At 38.1% G+C, this 19,821-nt stretch overlaps 1 protein-coding gene across 9 annotated transcripts in view; it reads right to left on the reverse strand.

Moving 5' to 3' along the window:
- The window catches only part of LOC126470559 (uncharacterized), a 63,807-nt gene that overhangs the window by 11,054 nt on the left and 32,932 nt on the right, over positions 1–19,821 (reverse strand). For 3 of the 9 annotated variants that reach the window (XR_007586240.1, XR_007586236.1, XR_007586237.1), the window contains 2 exons: positions 7,395–7,494; positions 5,663–5,909 (listed from right to left, as the gene is read on the reverse strand). Coding sequence is in view for 1 of the 9 variants with exons in the window: in XM_050098497.1 (XP_049954454.1) it covers positions 7,395–7,494; positions 8,069–8,200; positions 13,378–13,402 (257 nt within the window). In the remaining 8 variants the exon portion in view is untranslated. Of the gene's footprint in view, positions 1–5,662; positions 5,910–7,394; positions 8,446–13,377; positions 16,857–19,821 lie in introns of those variants that run through there. The other 6 variants (XR_007586234.1, XR_007586239.1, XR_007586238.1 and 3 more) reach the window with 6 other exon arrangements.

Consider the following 19,821-nt stretch of genomic DNA (forward strand, 5'->3'; position numbering starts at 1 on the left):
CAGTACATTTTAGGGTGACCATAAGTGCCTTGTACCTGTAAATGTTACAGTGCTCCACAATGTTGAAGAACTTGTGCAACATGGAGGCTTTGGAGATCTGCTGCATAGAAATGCATAATGGTGAGATTTTCTTGCTCTGTATTCAAATTTCATTAGGTAAAAAGGCCCACCAGCTGGCACCTATTGGCCTTTGGAAATGCACATGTAGTTTGGCTGATGAAGTAGTTGAGATGTGTACAACATCAAATGCACTTTTTTCAGATGTAACTTATACCTTGCTTTTCCTCTGTACAAGCACAACATGTATAGCAGATCTGCAATTGATTTTGGATCTATAAGCTCCTTTTATATAAGTAAGAAAACAACACCAAGAATACTTGCTCCCATTGAACTCAGCATCAATAATATTTTCTTTACATTGTGTAGGATCCTGCAGTCTATATTCACATATGTATTCCACAAGCTAAGACATGGTGGATGGTGGAGGGTACTCTGTACCATTACTAGTCATTTCCTTTCCTGTGGCATTTGCAAATAGAATGACAGAGAATCAACCATCTTGGCTAAAATGGTTCAAATGGCTCTGAGCACTATGCGACTTAACTTCTGAGGTCATCAGTCGCCTAGAACTTAGAACTAATTAAACCTAACTAACCTAAGGACATCACACACATCCATGCCCGAGGCAGGATTCGAACCTGCGACCGTAGCGGTCACGCGGTTCCAGACTGAAGCGCCTTTAACCGCACAGCCACACTGGCCGGCAATCAACCATCTTCATGCCTCAATATGAGCCCTAATTTCTTGTATCTTATCTTTATGGTCCTTATGTGAAATGTATTTTGGGGGCTGTAGAATCATTCTGACGTCAGCTTCAGATGCTGGTTCTCTAAATTTGCTGAATAGACATCCTAAAAAAAAGAATGTGCCTTCCCTCCAGGAATATCCATTTGAGTTCCAAAAGCATCTCTGTAACACCTGCAAGTTTTTTGAACCTATCTGCAAATAATCTAACAGCTTGCCTCTGAATTGTTTTTATACCTTCCTTTAATATGACATGGTGTATATCCCAGACACTCAAAGATTACTCAAGAATAGGTCACACTAGCATGCTACATGCAGTCTCATTTACAGTTGAACCACACTTTCCCAATATTTTCCGAATAAACTAAAGTCAGTCATTTGCGTTCCCTACCACAATCCTCACATACTCATTTGATTTCATATCACTTTGCAATGTTACACCCAGATATTTAATGTCATGACTGTATCAAGCAGGACACTACTAATCATGTACTCAAATGTCACAGTTTTTTTTTCCTTATTTGTCTGCCGTACCTTATATTCTTTCTACATTTGAGTTCACTGCCATTCATCACACCAACTAGAAATTTTGCCTAAGTAATTTTATATCTTCTCACAGTCACTAACCTTCCACATCTTCCTGTACACCACAGAATCAATAGCAAACAACTGCAGATTGCTGCCAACCCTGCCTGCTAGATCAGTTACCCACATAGAAAACAACAGCAGTACTACAACACTTCCCTGGGGTACTCCTGATGATACCCTTGGCTGATGAATACTTATTGTCGAGCAACATATTGGGTTGTATTACTTAAGAAGTCTTTGAGCCACTCACATGTCTGGGACCATATGCTTTTACCTTCATAAACAGTCTGCAGTGAGGCAACTGTAAAAGGCTTCCTGAAAATCTAGAGATACGGAATCTGCCTGTTGCCCTTCATCCATAGTTCACAATATATCATGTGGTAAAAGGGCAAGCTGAGTTTGGCATGAGAGGTGCTTTCTAAAACCATGCTGGTTCATGCACATAAGCTTTTCTGTCTCAAGGAAATTTATTACATTCAGACTCAGTCTGTGTTCACAAATTCTGTAGCAAACCATTTAAGGAAATTGACCTAAATTTTGTGAGTTCATTCTTTTGCCCGTCTTATATATAGTAGTCACCTGCCCTTTTTCCAGTTGCTTGAGACTTTGTGATGATTGAGAGATTCATGATAGATGTAAGCTCATTAAGGGGTGAATTCCAAGGAGTACTCTTTGTAAAACTGAATTGGGAACCTGTTAACTTATTTGTTTTCAACTCTTTCAGGTGTTTCTCTATGGCGGGGATCCTTATTACTATGTTGTCCACATGGGAGTCTGTTCGATGGTCAAATGATGTTACGCCTTTATGATTCTTTTGCATAATTGGTTTGAAAATGTGGATTTTAAAACTTCATCTTTCATTTTCCAACCTTCAGGTGCCTTACCAGACTGGTCAATGAGTGGCTGGGTGGAAGCTTTAAATCTGCTTAGCAGTTTTACATAGAACAAGAATTATCTTGGTCTCTCAGCCAGATCTTTTGCTAATGTTTGACAGTGGAAGTAGTTGTACACTTTGCACCTAGATCTTTTCTCAGATGCACAAATCTTATCTTTGCCTGTCATCATTTGCATGTTCTCTTTTGAACCGAGAGTCCAACAACCTTTGCTTCGTCAACATTTACTGAATTTCATTGTTAAATGATGGTGGCTCTTTTCCATCCTTAATCCACTTACAAGACACATAGTTCTGCAGATCAGAATTCACAATCTGTTTAAGCTTTGCCCATACTTCCTCTATTGGAAATAAGTGACATCAGTTCATTGTCTAAGTGAGATGCTAACAGCTACTAATCTGCTCTTTCTAATACAAGCACTCTCCTAGCCTTCCTCGCTGATTTATCGACTTCTGTAACCATATTTGCTATAAAGACTTCGTAATCACTAACAGCCATCTCTATACCGACACTGTTGACAGGGTCTGACTTATTTGCAGCTGCAAGGCCTAAGATATTTCCATTGAGTTTGTGCTGCTGAACTAGCTTCTCAAGACATGTTCAAAAGTACTTCACAAGACTGTCTATTTGTATCCCTCCCAGAACAATGAATCTATAGATATTCCAATCTGTACATGGTCAGTAAAAGTCACCTCCAATAAGTATTCCCCAATCTCAGTATTTACGTGCTACTGAGAGTAGAATTTCTTTGAATGACTCTAGAACTGTCACAGAAGAATTGGGTGGCTGGTAAAAGCATCCAACAATTAACTTGGTTTCACCTACAGCTGTTATAAGTGACCAGATATCTTCACTATCACACTCAACTTTGACCACAATAGAGACAATACTTTTGTCAACTGCAATGACACTGAGCCTTCTGTGGTATCTCATCTGTCTGTCCAATATACATTCCATGACTCACTAAATGTCTCAGAGCTTCTTACTTAATATTTAGGCAAGCTTTCTGTCCCGTGAATAATTTGAGTGTGAGGACTTTCCTGAAGGGCAGTAAATTCGGAAACTTTGTTGAATGTAGTCTGACTTCCCTTTCTGTGTACCGACTGGTGAGCACTCATCAGAATACCTAAAACTACCACCTAGCCTAAAAAACCTCTGTGTGTTCTCCACAAGTACTCTGCTACCCATGTAGCTGCTTCCTTTGTGTAGTGAAACCCTGACATATCAGGGTGAGTCCTAAAAATCCCCGCCCAATAATGCAGGTATAGAAATCTGCAGCCAAGACTCACAGAGTCAACAAAGCCACTGGTTGAGACCCTTCATTTGATTCCAAACCAAAGGTATTGCCCAACTCTGGGAACAATGCTGCAAATTGTGAGCTCCGCTAGCACCCCGCATGAGAGACCAGCAACCTTCACTACCTCCACAATATTCTTATATGAATAGAGAATGGCCTCAGAACCCATGTGACAGGCACTGTTGGTGCCAACATGTGTCACAACTTGCAAACATCTGCAGCCTGCACTCTCAATAGCCACAGGCAAGGCTGTCTTCACATCTCTGATGAAGCCCCCCCAGCAGGTGCTCTGAGTACACATTGACTCTCTTTCCAGTCGTGAACATTATCTTCCTAAGGTGGCTCCATAATGCACCCGCTCAGACTCTGCTGAAGGAGCAGCGAGCTGCTCACCCACAGGACAAATAGGTGACGACAGATGGCCAGCCTCCACATTGGCATTCAGCTGTTTGTGAACTGCAGCCAGCCCCTCCTACCATACCTACCAAAGCAGAATAAAGGGAAGACAAACTTGACTTTAAGCTAAAATGGAATTATGTAACAGTCTAGTAACTTCCAACCTCAAGGGATGGACTGCTGGCTACATGCATTAATGTGGTCAACTATATACCACAGAGTATCTCTTTTATTGTAACAGTGGACCTCAACACAAGCTATAAAAATTGAAATGAGAATTTTTCATGTCTTGGTCACATTTCTGTGTTTGTAAGCTTACTGCACAGTAGCTCAGTGCATATGATTTTGCATCACACCATGACAAATCAGTTTTGAGCACTCAGGACTGCTCTAATTGAGCAACCATCATATAAGATCTCTTATAGAAACATATGTAAGCACAGCAAAAGTTTCATAATTGAGGACATAAGATAGGATGTAGACTGTTTCCAATATTGTCATAACCTAAAAATTAAATTCTCATACACCAGTGCAGTGTGGCTAGACTGTTGGAAAGTGAGAACAACTTCAAAATCTGGTTGAATGTGCGCTCAACTATCCTGTTTAATGTCTGCACTGTTAAATATGTACCTCCTTATCTTATGGAGTACATTTCTTCCAGTGCATTCCAACACTAAAATCATTAGTCAATTGAAAAACAAACTCCATTACAAAAAAGAACAAAAAAGCCTGTTACTGAACATCTGTATTAGTGCATTATTAAACCATAAACTAGATGTTAGGCATAAATATAAGTAAGAGACAATGTATTTTAACTCAATAGTTGTAAAAGAATGAAAGTTTTTCACAACACAGATCACACCTTTTTATAAAATATATTTTCAACAAGGAATCCATTTTCAGTAGCTTGAACCTACCTGTTTCTGACAAATGAGTCCACATTTCAACTATACAAGGCCACAATAAAAGCTACGGAAAATTCCTATCGAACACACATGATATAAAAGTTATGAAATGGATGTCCTATTTTAACCAATAAGATACCCTAAGTGCAATGCTACGTAATGTTGGGAATATCTGCAAAAATCTTAAAATCTAGTTGAAGTTTTAGTTAGTTGAAAATTTTCATATCCACATTACCAACAATGCCACATTTTATCTCCTGGAGTGAACAGCAGACAACACAATGTATCAAATGTATCACCAGTTATAGTGGGCATAGGGTACAATAAATCAAATCCCTCAAAATAATGCCAAAGTAGCATCTGAAAGTTACATTGCTCCAAATATAATGCATTCTCAAGAGCAGTATCCCAGGCAACAACTGAAGGGTCTGATTCATGTAAGACAGCGATAACTTTGTGTGTGTGTGTGGGGGGGAGTGCAGAATACTGATTAATGTATTTCATACAGCTGGAATAGTTCGGACAGATATATTCTTGAAGCACCTACTTTGAGGTGGTAATGTGAGGGTACAATTTGAAAGTTCAGACCAATTAGTACTATTTATATTAATATAAATAATAACGTGGAGTTACATCTGTCTTTGATCAAAATATTAGAAATATGTTTAAATATTTGATTATCCAAATCATTAAAATGGAAAATGACAAAGCAAATGTAGAATGAAGACTTATGCTCTTTGAATCCAAATATGCAAACACAATAAAACAAAACTAGTCACCATTGCATGATGAATGTTCAATATTGAAGTGTTATCTTTCTTTTCTGTAAGATAGTCAGTACAGTCTGCACTTCCCTCACGTAATGTACACTTCAGTGCTTTATAATACTGCTTGTCATTATGTGGTATGTACTACTCTGCCAATGTCATCATGTCTTTTAGTTTTGCGAGTTTTAATGGCAGCTTTCCTTAATATGCACATTGAGCAGTGAGGGTAATATTCTGAGATTGCTTCAGCAGCTTGAACCTGCAAAAGATAGGGATGCTTGCAGATACACTACATTCTATGACATCACTGTTGTGAATGACACAAAATACATTACTCAGTAAATAGACACTAGAAATCTATCTTTGGTGTCACCTTTAAAGGTTTCTAGGAAGTTAAGGATTTTGATGACTCAAAGTCACTATTTATAGTAGTAGTAGTGATTACACGGGACTTTGATGGTGTGGTGATGTCTTTTTCACTTTTCACTATTTTCTTATATTCCTGTTTTTTTTTTTTTTTTTTTTTTTTTTTTTTTTTTTTTTTTTTTTTTTTTTTTTTTTCCCCACACAACAGTTGTCTGAGAATGTGTATAGATGTCTAATATCTCCATTCAATATATTCCCAAAGTAGTGTTTCAGAAAGCTGATTGTCTCATTTGCACTTTTCTTTCCAGTCGATTCATCATACATATATAAGAGTGCTGTCTAATTCTTGATTCCATAGACACAGAAATTATACATCCAAAGTTGACAACAGTAAAATGCATCAGTAGATGGTTCAAAAAATGGTTTCTTTCGTCCCATCCTAACCTAAACAGAAATAATATAGAATGAAACTCCACTACGCTACATAGCAACACATAAACAGACATTCATTTCTGAAAATGTTGCGTTTCACATGTACCTTAAACTTGAAACTGCCATCTCAACAACCCCTTGCCCTGTTGTTGGTCTACATTTCATGATACTTCATACTGTTATTGAACCACTTAAGTATTGATGTTATTGATTTTCTATTCCACAGAACAATGTGAAGACATCAGTTTTCTCATCATCTGTGAGAATTAACAAGCAGTTTCCCTTGCATCTGCAGTCTGTAGCAGGCTTCCTGCTTGGTATAACTTTTCCAGCAAAACCTATACATTCTTCACTCCTAGCACTTCTCAGCTTCCTCAGATTCTTTTTCCACATCATTGGATTTCTCAACCACTTTCACCTGCTTTCATAACTCACATTTACATTTTCCTGTGAAGATTCATTTCCTATGTCACTGCCTGAATCTGCTCAAGGTTCACTCACATCACTACTCTCCAATATTTAACCAACTACCAGCTGGAGAACTCAAAGCAACATGCACAAGAGTCAGAATGTGCTTCTCTCTACTGCGTAACTGCTGAAACACATTGGGGCAAGAGAGAGGTACATCTTGGAAGAGTCTCTTTTATGCCCAAAATGCAAAAGATATTAAAGTTTTAATCACATGTATTACCATCAGTTTCCAGTGAATCTGCCTCATTGTCGCATCAGATAGGCAACTAATTTTATGGCATACACAGATGCAATAAGCAGTTTTTCGTGACTTTTGGAGTTACCACCCTCTTGCTCCAAACCCTTCAATTGTGACTGACTGGAAACATGCTAGTATAACGCTGATATGTAAGAGTACACTTCATGTCATAAAATGTATTTCATTTTACAAGTTACAGAAACTACTAATATCACATTACTCACATAAGATACCTACCTCAAATAATTGACTTGTATAGGAAAAATTACTTTGGACAAAGGACCTGACATGCACATAGTACCACAATACCAAAATGTATTGAAAATGATATCATTACCTGTAAACAGAAATCAATGTGCCATTAGCAAAACACACATGACAGAAGGACTCAGTACATGTACCATACTACAAGCAGCTCTTCCCACTGACACACTTATTAACATTATGCATTACTTCCATGACAAAAAAGCACAAATTACTATGCAAATGAAGAACCTTACACTACAAGGACACTATAAAGAATGAATCACAAATTGCGCCTTATATTAAAATGAACATATACCCCAAAATACTAATATCTTCAAAGACTATATATTGCTGATAAACACATTGGCTCTCGAACCATTCTTTTTTGATAGATAATTCTCAAATAATAGCTGTGTGTCATACTTACGGCACAAAGGAGTTAATGACAATACCTGCCAGTGATCATTGATTTAAATCGAAATTGAAAGTTGAAAATTTCTGCTGGATTGGGATTCAAACTCAGGTCTCCTGCTTACTAGGCAGATGTGCTGACTACTGCACCATCCAGACACAGTGTCATCGTAACTGCAAGGACTGCCCTAGGACACCTGCATCAGATGTAGATTGTTAACTTAAACACACAATACTGATGCAGTGCCCCTTGCCTGTTATTCTCGTTACTTGTGGGAGTTTACTGATTCCCTTATGAGTTCGAGTGTTATGCGCATCTGCACTGAAGTGATCATTGGCCATCCTCCCCTTAATTATATATGTGGTGTGTGTCCTCTTGTACACATCTGCAAGAACAGAAACAACATATATAATAACCACATGATTAGTGAATCACATTCTTTGTGCTCTCTCTGAACTCAGCATCAATAAAATTTTCTTTACATGGTGTAGAGAATCTTGCAATACAAACATACTATAATAAAAGATAGTCAAGCTTGATTGCAAAGCTGAACTGGAATTACATAACAGTCTATTAACTTTGCAAACCAATGGGATAGTCTCTTGTCTATTTGAATTAATAAGGTCAATTATATACCACAGTGTTTAACTGTTATTATACGTGTGCATCTCAAAACAATGTATACAGACTGATATGAGAATTTTTTTACTCAGATTCTTGTTTCTCTGTATTTAACCTTATTGTGCAGTAGCTCCATGTATATAATTTTACACTATACTTGGAGCACTCATGACTATTCCTGCTGAGCAAGATGCATACGAGATCTCTTATGAAAACTTATATAAGCACAGCAAGCATTTCATAATAACATAACATACAACATGTCGAAAACCTAAAAATCATGAATGCCATGTGGCTGGATTGTTGGGAATACAGAGAACAACATCTAAATCTGGTTCAAAGTATAATCAGTTGCCCATTTAATGTCTGAACTGTTAAATATGTACTTACTTGTCTTCTGAAGCACTTTGGCCTCAGCATATTAGAATATTTATATCACTGTCAATATTTTGAAATTGCAACTCCTTCTTTTTAGAAGATCAAAAAAGCTTGTTATTGAACACGTGTATTGGTGTGTAATTATACCATCAAACAATGGAAAATTGAGGATGGAATGTAACAATATTATGAGAAGGAAAGTTGCTACTCACCATATAGCAGAGATGTTGAGTCACAGATAGGCACAACAAAAAGACTCTGACAATTAAAGCTTTCAGCCATTAAGGACTTCGTCAACAGTAGACATGCATATTCACACACACACACACACACACACACACACACACACACACACACACGCACAAATGAACCTCACACACACAACTGCGGTCTCAGTAGAAGAGAAATTCATTAATGTCCAATTTAGACTTAAGTGTTACGATGTCTTTTCTGAAGGTATTTGTATGGAGTTTAGCCATGTGTGGATGTGAAGCATGGACAATAAACAATTTAGACAAGCAGAGAAGAACTTTTCGAAATGTGCTGCTACAGAAGACTGCTGAAGATTAGATGGGTAGGTTCTGTAACTAATGAGGACATACTGAATGGAATTGGGGGAAAAAACAAAAATGTGGCACACCTTCACAAAAAAAGGAATCAGTTGGTAGGACACATTCTGAGACATCAAAGGATCACCAATTTAGTATTTTATGAAAGTGTGGGGTGGGAGTGTAAAAATCATAGAGGGACACCAGAGATGAATCCTGTTGGGAAGCTTCCCCAGAATGCTGTTAATTACTGGCACACTACAGGTCAAACCACCAGATTGATTTACAAATTGGCCATCAGCGTGCGTGGGAGAACTGTGAGTGCACTCCTGCTGTCATATATCATAACTCCAGGTGTGGGTCCGGTGAGTCTAGTATGCAGACAAGCTGGCTGCAGATCCTCAAATCGCCTACTCCTAACCAATACACAGCCAGCACTAGCACTGAGGCAGAACAAGCTCTCTTCACAAAACACAACAGACCTCCATCCTGCCCTCCAATGAGCTCTCGCTTGACACCACTGAATTCGCAAATTGCAGTGATTTGGGGTCAGTGGAATGCACACAACAAGGCTTCTGACTTGTTACTATCCTTGAAGTAACTGATTATAAATAGTTCATTGTGTCACTGTGCTGCCAACTGCTGCACAAATTGCTGCTGCAGATACAGTATGATGTGCAACAGCCATATGCCAAACACAATGGTCTTACCCTTCGGAAGTGCCACATGGCCATACGGAGCCATCTTCTTTCGATCATATGTTCCCCTGATGACCATTACCAGTAATCATGTACAGTGACTACATTCCTGACAAGTCTTTCTGCAGTATTGCAGAAGGAACATACAGCCTCCCATGGCCCTATTATGTGACCTTGTTCAAAGTCAGTGAGGTATTGCTAATGGTGTCTTCATCACCTTGATGTCCGTATAAGTCATGCTAGTATAGCATCCTTCTGCTGCTGTAATCACATCACAAAAACAGAGTTGTACGATATAAACAAAAGTTGCAAAATGTGTTTTTACATCTAAAAGATGATGTCTATTAAAAATTTTTTTCCACTCAAAAGAGTGGCACGAGTAACACCACTATTAGGATGCAAATCAAGTTTACTTTAAATACACACTGAAATAGTCATGAGCATTAGTTGCCTATGAGATTGAATGCAGTGAGTTGATTTTAGAGTGTTTTGTGTGTACAGGTCACCATGTGGCAATATTAGCATCTTTCTGAAAAAAATTGCTAGCTTATTGAGAATGAATATGAAGAGAAATCTTATTGTATGTGGAGACTTCAACATTGACATGGGAAAAGACACAAAAATAAGACAGGAATTTGAAGAACTGTTAATACAGCATAACAGGAAAGTAACAATAACTGCACCAACAAGAGTGACTTCACACAGCGAGACAGTTATTGACAACATAATTACTAATATGTGTAACTATGAGTCACATGTAGTTCATACAGCAATATCTGATCATCATGGACAACTAATCAGCTTTTGCAGAAGTAATGACACAGTATCAGAACCAAAATGAACAACCAAAGAAATTAGGATCATCAGTGAACAAAATATCAACATCTTTAGAACAATGTTAAGTAAGGAAACCTGGAATGAAACCCTACTGGCCCAGAGTGTAAATGAAAAATATGATGCATTTATTTCAACAATTAAGTACTATTTAAATGAAGCATTTCCCAAAGTAAAGAGACAAGAAAGGCAGCAAGATCAAACACAGTGGATTACCAGTGAAATACTAGAACAGTGAAGGAAGCTTCAGGATCTGAGACGGATGGGCGAAGCTGAAAACTATAAAATGTTAAAAAAGAAGTATAGAAAAAAATAAGAGAAGCCAAAGCAAGAGCAATTGACACCACCATAATGAACTCAAACAACAAGGCAAAGGCACCTTGGAATGCAATCAATGCTGAAAGAAAGGAAAAAGATGGGTCAAACAAAGAAGAAGGTATTAGGTATATTAAAGTAGACAACACAGTGGTCACAGATGGCAAGGAAATACCAAACATACTGAATAATAACTATATCAGTGTAGTAGAAAACTTAAAATTGGAGAGAAATAGCCCAAAACAGAAGGGTATTAAGGTTGGTTGGTTGGTTTGTTTTGGGGAAGGAGACCAGACAGCATGGTCATCGGTCTCATCGGAATAGGGAAGGATGGGGAAGGAAGTCGGCCATGCCCTTTCAGAGGAACCATCCCGGCATTTGCCTGGAGTGATTTAGGGAAATCATGGAAAACCTAAATCAGGATGGCCGGACGCGGGATTGAACCGTCGTCCTTCCGAATGAAGGGTATTAAGGTACCAAAAAGATCATGCAGTACTATGTTCTTGAGACCAGTCACGGAAGATGAATTACGGAAAACTATACAGAAACTGAAGTCCAAGAAATCAGCTGGCGATGATGAAATATCAAATCATGTAATATAGCTGGTAAGTGAGCAGATAATAACACCACTGCTGAACATAGCAAACTGTTCTTTCAGAGATGCAATTTTTCCAAGAAAACTGAAGATAATGAAGGTGGTGCCAGTGAACAAGAAAGGGTATAAGGATGACCCCAACAACTAGAGACCAGTTTCACTGATATCAGGTTTCTCGAAAATCCTGGAAATGCTTATGTATACCAGATTAGTTAATTATTTCGACAAACATAACATTCTCATACCCTCACAACATGGTTTCAGAAAGGGTAAATCTACAGAATCAGCAATTGCCAGTCTAACAGAATACATTTTACAGCCCATAGATGAGAAAAAGGTTGTGCCTGCAATGTTTCTGGATCTTTCAAAAGCATTTGACACCACTGACCATGAAATTCTGATACAAAAATTGGGCAACTAAGCAGTATGTATCATTAGGAAACTCATACCAATCAGAAACCAAACCCATCAAATAAGGAGTGCCGTAGGGTTCGGTAATGGGGCCATTGTTATTTAATGTGTTTGTTAATGTTATAGGTGTTGAGGAGGAAGAAAAGAAAATATTGTATGCTGATGACATGACAATACTAAATAGTGACCAAAATATGGAACAGCTTGAGAGAAGAGCATACATATCTGCAAATGCCACAGCTCAATGGCTGCTGGAAAATGAACTGGTTATAAATCTAAAAAAGACTATTTATGCAGTGTTTAAAAACAAGGAGAAAGCTGTAGACATGGATTTAGAGGTTGATGGAACAAGGCTGGAAGAAGTAGAATCTGCTAGATTCTTAGGTATTCTTGTGGATAATGAACTGAAATGGAAAAAACATATTAATAAAGTCTGTAAGAAACTGAGCTCTGTCATATTCTTAATGATGCAGCTATCACAGCATTCAGACAAGAACCTTCTGTGTACTGTGTATCATGGACTTTTCGAACCACACTTACAGTATGGAGTGACTGTGTGGGGAAACTCAAACAAACAAGAGACAAAACGAGTATTCACATCACAAAAAAAGCATTTAGGACCATTTTAAGGAGAAAGACCTCTGAAACGTGAAGAAACTGTTTCAAGAAGTTAGGTATCTTAACTTTTTCATTGTTGTGTATATACAAAACAATAATGTACATCACAAAAGGTAGTGAGGACTGGATTACACATGCTAGTGTACACACCCACAATACAAGAAGGAAGAATGAAGTACGGAGCATACCCCACCAACTGGCAATGCTAGAAAAAGGACCCCAGTACTCTGGTAACAGACTACTAAGAAGTCTGCCTAAAAACCTGCAAGATAGTGTACTTGACAATGACTTTCCAAAGAAACTTAAAGACCATCTCATTGAAAAAGAGTTTCACAGTGTTGCAGAATACTTATGCCATTAAATTTGTATATATTGTTATTCATTATCAATTATGTAAAAATGTAAGCTAAAGGTGTATAAAAATAAGTGATAATGAATGTTAATACTTTGACATGTCCTATATTACACGTACATTTACTGTACACTAAGTAATCTTACAGGTTCAAATAAAATTCAATTCAATTCAACATTTATATCTACTTACATAGCCAGGAGCCTGGCAACAGCATGAGGTCACTGGCTGCACCAAAAAATCACACTTCCATCTGGTCATGAGACACAAGGAGCAGCACATCCCTTTTTGAAGGGTGACTATTTAAGCCAAACCAGGAACCACTGCAGATAGTTCCTGCCAATGAAAGCTGGCCATGTCACATGCCAACTGGTTACAGTCCAACACTTAAGCTCATGTCAAAGTGCCATTGGGGAAGACTGGGTTAGGAGTTAGGCTTTGTAGTAGGCAACAGTTCTTCAAGTGCTAGTTTTTCCTGTATTAGTTCCAGTGCCTGGGAGTTTGTTGGCGACTCTACCCCAGAACTGTATTTAGTTGTATTTTAGTTTTTTTCTTTTTGCAATGCCAGCTAATAAAGCAGCTGTTTGTAACATTTCAATTGGTAACAAAAAGTAGGATTTTTTTTAAAATTTCATTCCTTGCAAATGTAATGTACATACATGAACACCTCAAACATTGCTGCACTCAGTAACATTGGGCTCATAAAGTCAAATTATGGTATAATACTGATCTATCAGCAAGAACATGCAACTCAGAACATATCTGGTATAAGACTTGTCAAAATAATTGAAATGGTGCAGTTAACCTGATTCTTTTATTCAGTGTCATTTTCCATACTTGTGAGACATTCCTTTGAGGCCCTGTTTTGATAATTTGTTAAATGTTCTTATCAGTTATACATTGTTCTCTGTACAACTATAAAGCAAAACCATATTATCTGTAGATATATATGACATGTCTCACTGACAAATGAGTAAACATTGCAATTATACAAAACTACAACAGAAGCTATGGAAAATTCCTAGTTAACACATATGATGTGAAAATTATGAAATGGATGTCCTGTTCTAACTAATAAGAGATCCTAAGTTCAGCGTTATGTGAATGTTGGAAATACTTGCAAACACCTTAAAATCTGTTTGAAGTTGTAACTAGTTAAATATTTTTATTTCTGCATCACAAACAATTCCACCCTTTATCACTTAGAGTGTGCGACAGACCACATGGATCATTATCAGTAATAATGTCCATAGCTGGACTGTTGAGAATACTGAGAACAGCATCTTAATCTCGTTCAGTGTGTACTCAGCTGCCCCATTTAATGTCTGCACTGTTGAATATATATACTTCCATGTCTTCTGTAGTACAATGGAAACAGCACAATCCACCACTTATATAACTGGTCAACTGAAACAATAACTCCACTGCAAACAAGAAAAAAAACCCTGTTATTACACATCTGCATTACTGCACAATTATGCTGTAAACTACATGACTGGCAATGATTATGTGTAAGAGACAATGTATTAACTCAATAGTTATAAGTACATTACAGCTTTTCACAATACCAATCACAGCTTTTGATAAAATATATGATACCACCAAGTAATCCATTTCCAGTAGCTTGACCTAACTCACTCCACTGACTTTCACAATAAAATATTATCCTGACATATCACCAGTTACAACTCGCCTGAATTTTGCACTGTGACTGTGTTATGGGTGACTACCAACCACAAAAATGAAATTGTGGGTTTAAAGTAAGAGTTACTGCATAAACAGTCTGCAAGTACTTGTGCTGATTGAGTGCATATAATGTGATACAAAGGTTCACTAGTGATCAACTTCACAAATCCACATCAAAAACATTAAAGAAAGATTAAAATTCTCTGTAGGCACTATAAGAATGTATTTTAACTTTCAGCTGAAATGGAAATTAATTTCATTTCCTGTCAATGTAGTATATTGCTGTACTCAGTAACATTGGGCTCATAAAGTCAAATGATAGTATAAAACTAATCCACCAGCAGGAACATGCAATTCAGGATGCAGCTAGTACATAAAATGTGACACTTCATGTTGAAATAATTGAAATGATGCAGTTTACCTGTTTATTTCATATAATGTAATTTTCCACACTTGTGACACAGTCCTTTGATGCACTGTTTTATCTACTCATTGTTCTCTGTAAGATTATAAAGCAAAATCATATTATCCTTACATATATATGAACCTGTTACTGGCAAATGAGTCCACACTTCAACTACACAAAGCCGCAATAAGGCTCTGGGAAACTGCTACCAAATGTGGTGTGAAAATTATGAAATAGATGTACTATTCCAATCAATAAGAGACCCTAAGTGCAGGCCTGTATACACGTTGGGAATACTTGCGAACATCCTAAAATCTAGTTGAATTTGCAGTTAGATAAATATTTCCATTTCTGCATCACCAACAAAACTTCACTTGGTTTTATGAGCCTGATATTCTTGAGTGAAGGTATGTTTTAAGTGTTCATATGTATAAATGAAATTCACGTTCATCCCAGCCAAAAGATGAAATACAGTCTTACAGTGCCTACAAAGAATCTGAATCTTTTTGTTCTCTCGGTATGGATCAGTGAAGTTTTGCGTCTAGCTAACTTTCCTGACTATCACATTGTATGATTTTATGCTGATGTGCTACAGTGCAGGCACACTCACCACTCATCTGGTTTAGCAGATGACAACAGCAGATGATGCAGATAGGCCGTGAGCAAAGCGGACTGAAGTAGTGGAACTTCTCTCTGCCATGCTCTGCCTTGTTGCAGCCCAGGGGAGTTTTCCTGGAGAGAAGTATGAGACAGAAAGAGCTCCCTGAATCGTACTTCCCATGCTGACATCAAATGATTGACATGCTTGTCCGAGCAAGGTAGTGTTTTACAGTGAATGTCTTTTGTGCTGTGTGACTTTGAAGATGCGACTTGCCATGATGTGCAGTGACAATATTCTGGACATATACACTTGCAGAGAAGCTAACACTGGTATGTCTGTATTGTACACATTGGCTGATTGTGGGCATTTACAAAGCCTGAGAATTTTGAACAAACAGATCAATTCGACATTGATGTTTTTCATGCTACCCCCAGCTTCACAGGATCAGTAGGCTGCTTCTGCACCACAGAATTCTCAGTGATGATTGTATCACAGTGGTCAGTGTGCTGTAAAGTGCCTGACTGCCATAGTCTACCATGTGCATGTCCACAAACTTTCTTTTCTTGTATTTGCTAGGTATGGAATAGCTGTCTATAACTTTCAACTTTTATGATTCATTACTTGCCAGTCCCTGAAACCTTCAGTTTTGTTGGGCTACTGTCTGCTATAGGAACTGTGTCCATCTTTATTGCTAAGTAATTTTACTGTGTTAATGTCCCCTGTTAATTTTTATGTACTTGTGTCCTGCCCCAATAAATAAACTAAAAAGTCAAAGGTACTATCTGTGTCCTGTTTGCCTTTTTTTCCACTAATGCTCAGATGTACTAGTGTACTACAGGGCTAAGTGTGCTAAGTTAGTGAGGAACATATTTTCTACATTGGTGACCCTCGGATGAACCCCCCCCATATGGCTTCCGATCATTGTACTGGGTCATGTGCATTGCACAGCTGCATTGTGCATCCACCCCCACCCCTCTGCCTGCCACTGCTAGTGAAGAGAACAGTACGCCATGGTACAGACAATCCCACAACACCGCCTCAATCAGGTCCGGCCCCCACCAATGGCCAAATCCCCCCTCCCCAACCTGCACACACAGATGGGCGGATTCCAAGCATCCCTAAGTCACTTCACACAGCTTGCACATGCTGCCACTGGGTGTGCACATGCAGTTTCTCCCACCTCTTCACCTGTCCACCCCACCGTGCACTTACTGCCATTCAACGTGTGTGACCCACACTTGTGGTTCACTTCTGCAGAGGCAATATTTGCAGGCTCTTCCATTATGAATGATACAACACATTTTGCACTTGCTTTCACACAGCTGGAACTGTTAATTGCCATGGGGACATGTGACATAATTACAAACCTGCCACAATTTGGCAACATCAGTGCCCTATGTGGCAGGCTCACAGAGCGGACTCGCCATGTTAGAGCTGCAGTGCATGCATGCGAGCAGCATTCTCATCCAAGCAGTGCACTGACAAGTGGCCCTTGCAACACCTCCAGTACCTCCTCACGCTGTCTGTAACAACTTGGCGTGCTTTTCCCCACCGTAGTATGCATAGTATTAGCCACACAGAAGTTTCAGAGTGCTGACACAATGGCCACCACTGCTGAAAGGGTTTTCCCAGCCCTCGACTCGCACACTGTGGACACCACCATGCAGTGGCAAGACCACGCACTGCACCATCCCACACACCTCGAGCCCTTTCAATTAACACAAGGTGTTCATATGTATACATGAAATTCACTTTCATCCCAGCAGAAAGATGAAATACATTCTTATAGTGCCTACAAAGAATCTTAGTCTTTTTATTCTTTTGGTATGGATCTGTAAAGTTTTGCCTCTAGTTAACTTTTCTGACTATCACGTTATATGCTTTTGTACTGATCTGCTACGGTGCACGTGCACTTAACACTCATCTGGTTCAGCAGATGACAACAGCAGACGATGGAGATAGGCCGTGTGCTTTAAACTCATGATATTGGTTTTGTTGTTGGCAGTAATCCATAGCAGTCACAGAGGAAGTTTGTGGAGGTTCGTAACTGCTGATATGTCAGAATAACATTTTATTCTGTAAGTAAGAGGTGCGAGGTAGATTAAAGCCACTGGAAATGATTTACTTGCTGGTATCATATTTTTTATCAAAATGTGGGATTTATCATTTATTTGTATTGTGAAAATCTTTCATGTTCTTAAAACTTTTACTAACTCTCATTTCCAGACATCTAGTTTATGATACAATTATGCATTAATGTGGGTTTGCTACAACAGGTTATTTTGATCACGTTTGTAGTGGAGTTATTCTTTCAACTGACAAATGATATAAATGTTGGAATACACTGAGGTCAATATATTCCAAGAAGATAAGGAGGTGCATATTCAACAGTGCTGACATTAAACGGTGAAGCTGTGCATGTATTCTCAGCATTTCCAACAGTCCAGCCACACTGCATTGGTGTTCATGAATTTAATTTTTAGGTTATCATCGTGATGTAAATGCTCTACACTGTATGTTATGTTATTAACTGTGCAATCTTCTACTCCGTCTGGTTTGTTAAAATGCCTCATAAGGTTTAAGAGATACTTTTTCTTTTCTTTGCTGACCATGTTGTTCTTTTCCAGAGTGGCTGATTTCCTCACTACCTAGCAACAGTTTCTGGATTTCAGTACAACCTCATCATAATTGTCTGATGCTGACAACAATACCATCTTCTTACATTTTTCTTAATCCACCATTTGCTGAGCAGTGAGTTTGAAATGCATCTCAGATCATATGGCTTTTAGTGAATTGGACTTGAAATTCTTTGCTTCCCAATATTTTAAGTATCTTGACAACACCATACTGTTCCAGCAGTTTATAGTATTCTGTTGGTGAAAGAATGTCTTTCTTTTTCCAGTAATAATTATCTATCCACTCTACCATACACTCTGTCTGGATTATAGCTGGGTCCATGAATAGCAAAATAATGTACCAGCTTATAAGATTTTCTGCTTTCTTCCATAATGGCCATTAGGGTGCACATAATTACTGTATTTACATTTTGACTGACATAGGAGTTGGTCAATAAACAAATTTCATTTGAACCACTTTTTGGTTGGGTTGAGGTTTCTGAGAAAACAGACTACAGTAGAGGCTACTTGGTTGCATTCTTTCAGTCCTTCTGTTTCAAGCCAAGTATTAAAAACAATCCTTTCCTTTGTCTATGACTGGGAATGAATCAAATGCACAAGCTGTATATACAAACCTGCTCTGAATAGAATACTTCAGAGCTTTGGTATTGGCAGATTCTGTTGTAAATCAAAACATACTTTAACCACATTTCAGTTTTCCTCCTTCATTACTGCATAGAACTTCTTTTCATGAAGTTTTTGCTGTCTTTGGGGCTCTCAGGTGTTTCTTGAAATGTTCTAGTGTATAATGGGACTGTCTAGTCTTCTTTTTTCCTTATGCTGTATTTTATCAGAACAAGTCACTTCCTTTTTGATTCTTTCTTGATGCTCTGTCTCCCTGACACAGATGACTTGAACTGAGTAATAAAATGGAGTTAATGTTGTCACATAAACCACTAATTTATTTCTATTGTCAGTTCTGGTGGCAAGTACTTGCCTACAGTCTTTTTTTCAGAAAAATCTCTCTTATTATCATTGTCAGTAATGTCCTATATTGTTATTCTCCCATCAGGTCTCTCAGAATCAAATCACAATTTGGTAGTTTTGCTCTAATTGACTGACAGCAAATATCAAGTTTTGCAAAACTTGTATTTTTCAATACCTCATAACAACAGCAAATACTGGCTATGACAAAACTGTTTCAACACATTATGCATGGAAACAAGCTTGATTTGCAACTACAAAAATCTGAATTTGGAACAACCGAGCATTTATCGACTTTTGAGAAAATGCTCATCAATTGCATACACTATTTCTGTTGGCCTGAG

Source organism: Schistocerca serialis, chromosome 3 (genome assembly GCF_023864345.2).
Source record: "Schistocerca serialis cubense isolate TAMUIC-IGC-003099 chromosome 3, iqSchSeri2.2, whole genome shotgun sequence".
In the NCBI taxonomy this organism is placed as follows: domain Eukaryota; kingdom Metazoa; phylum Arthropoda; class Insecta; order Orthoptera; family Acrididae; genus Schistocerca; species Schistocerca serialis.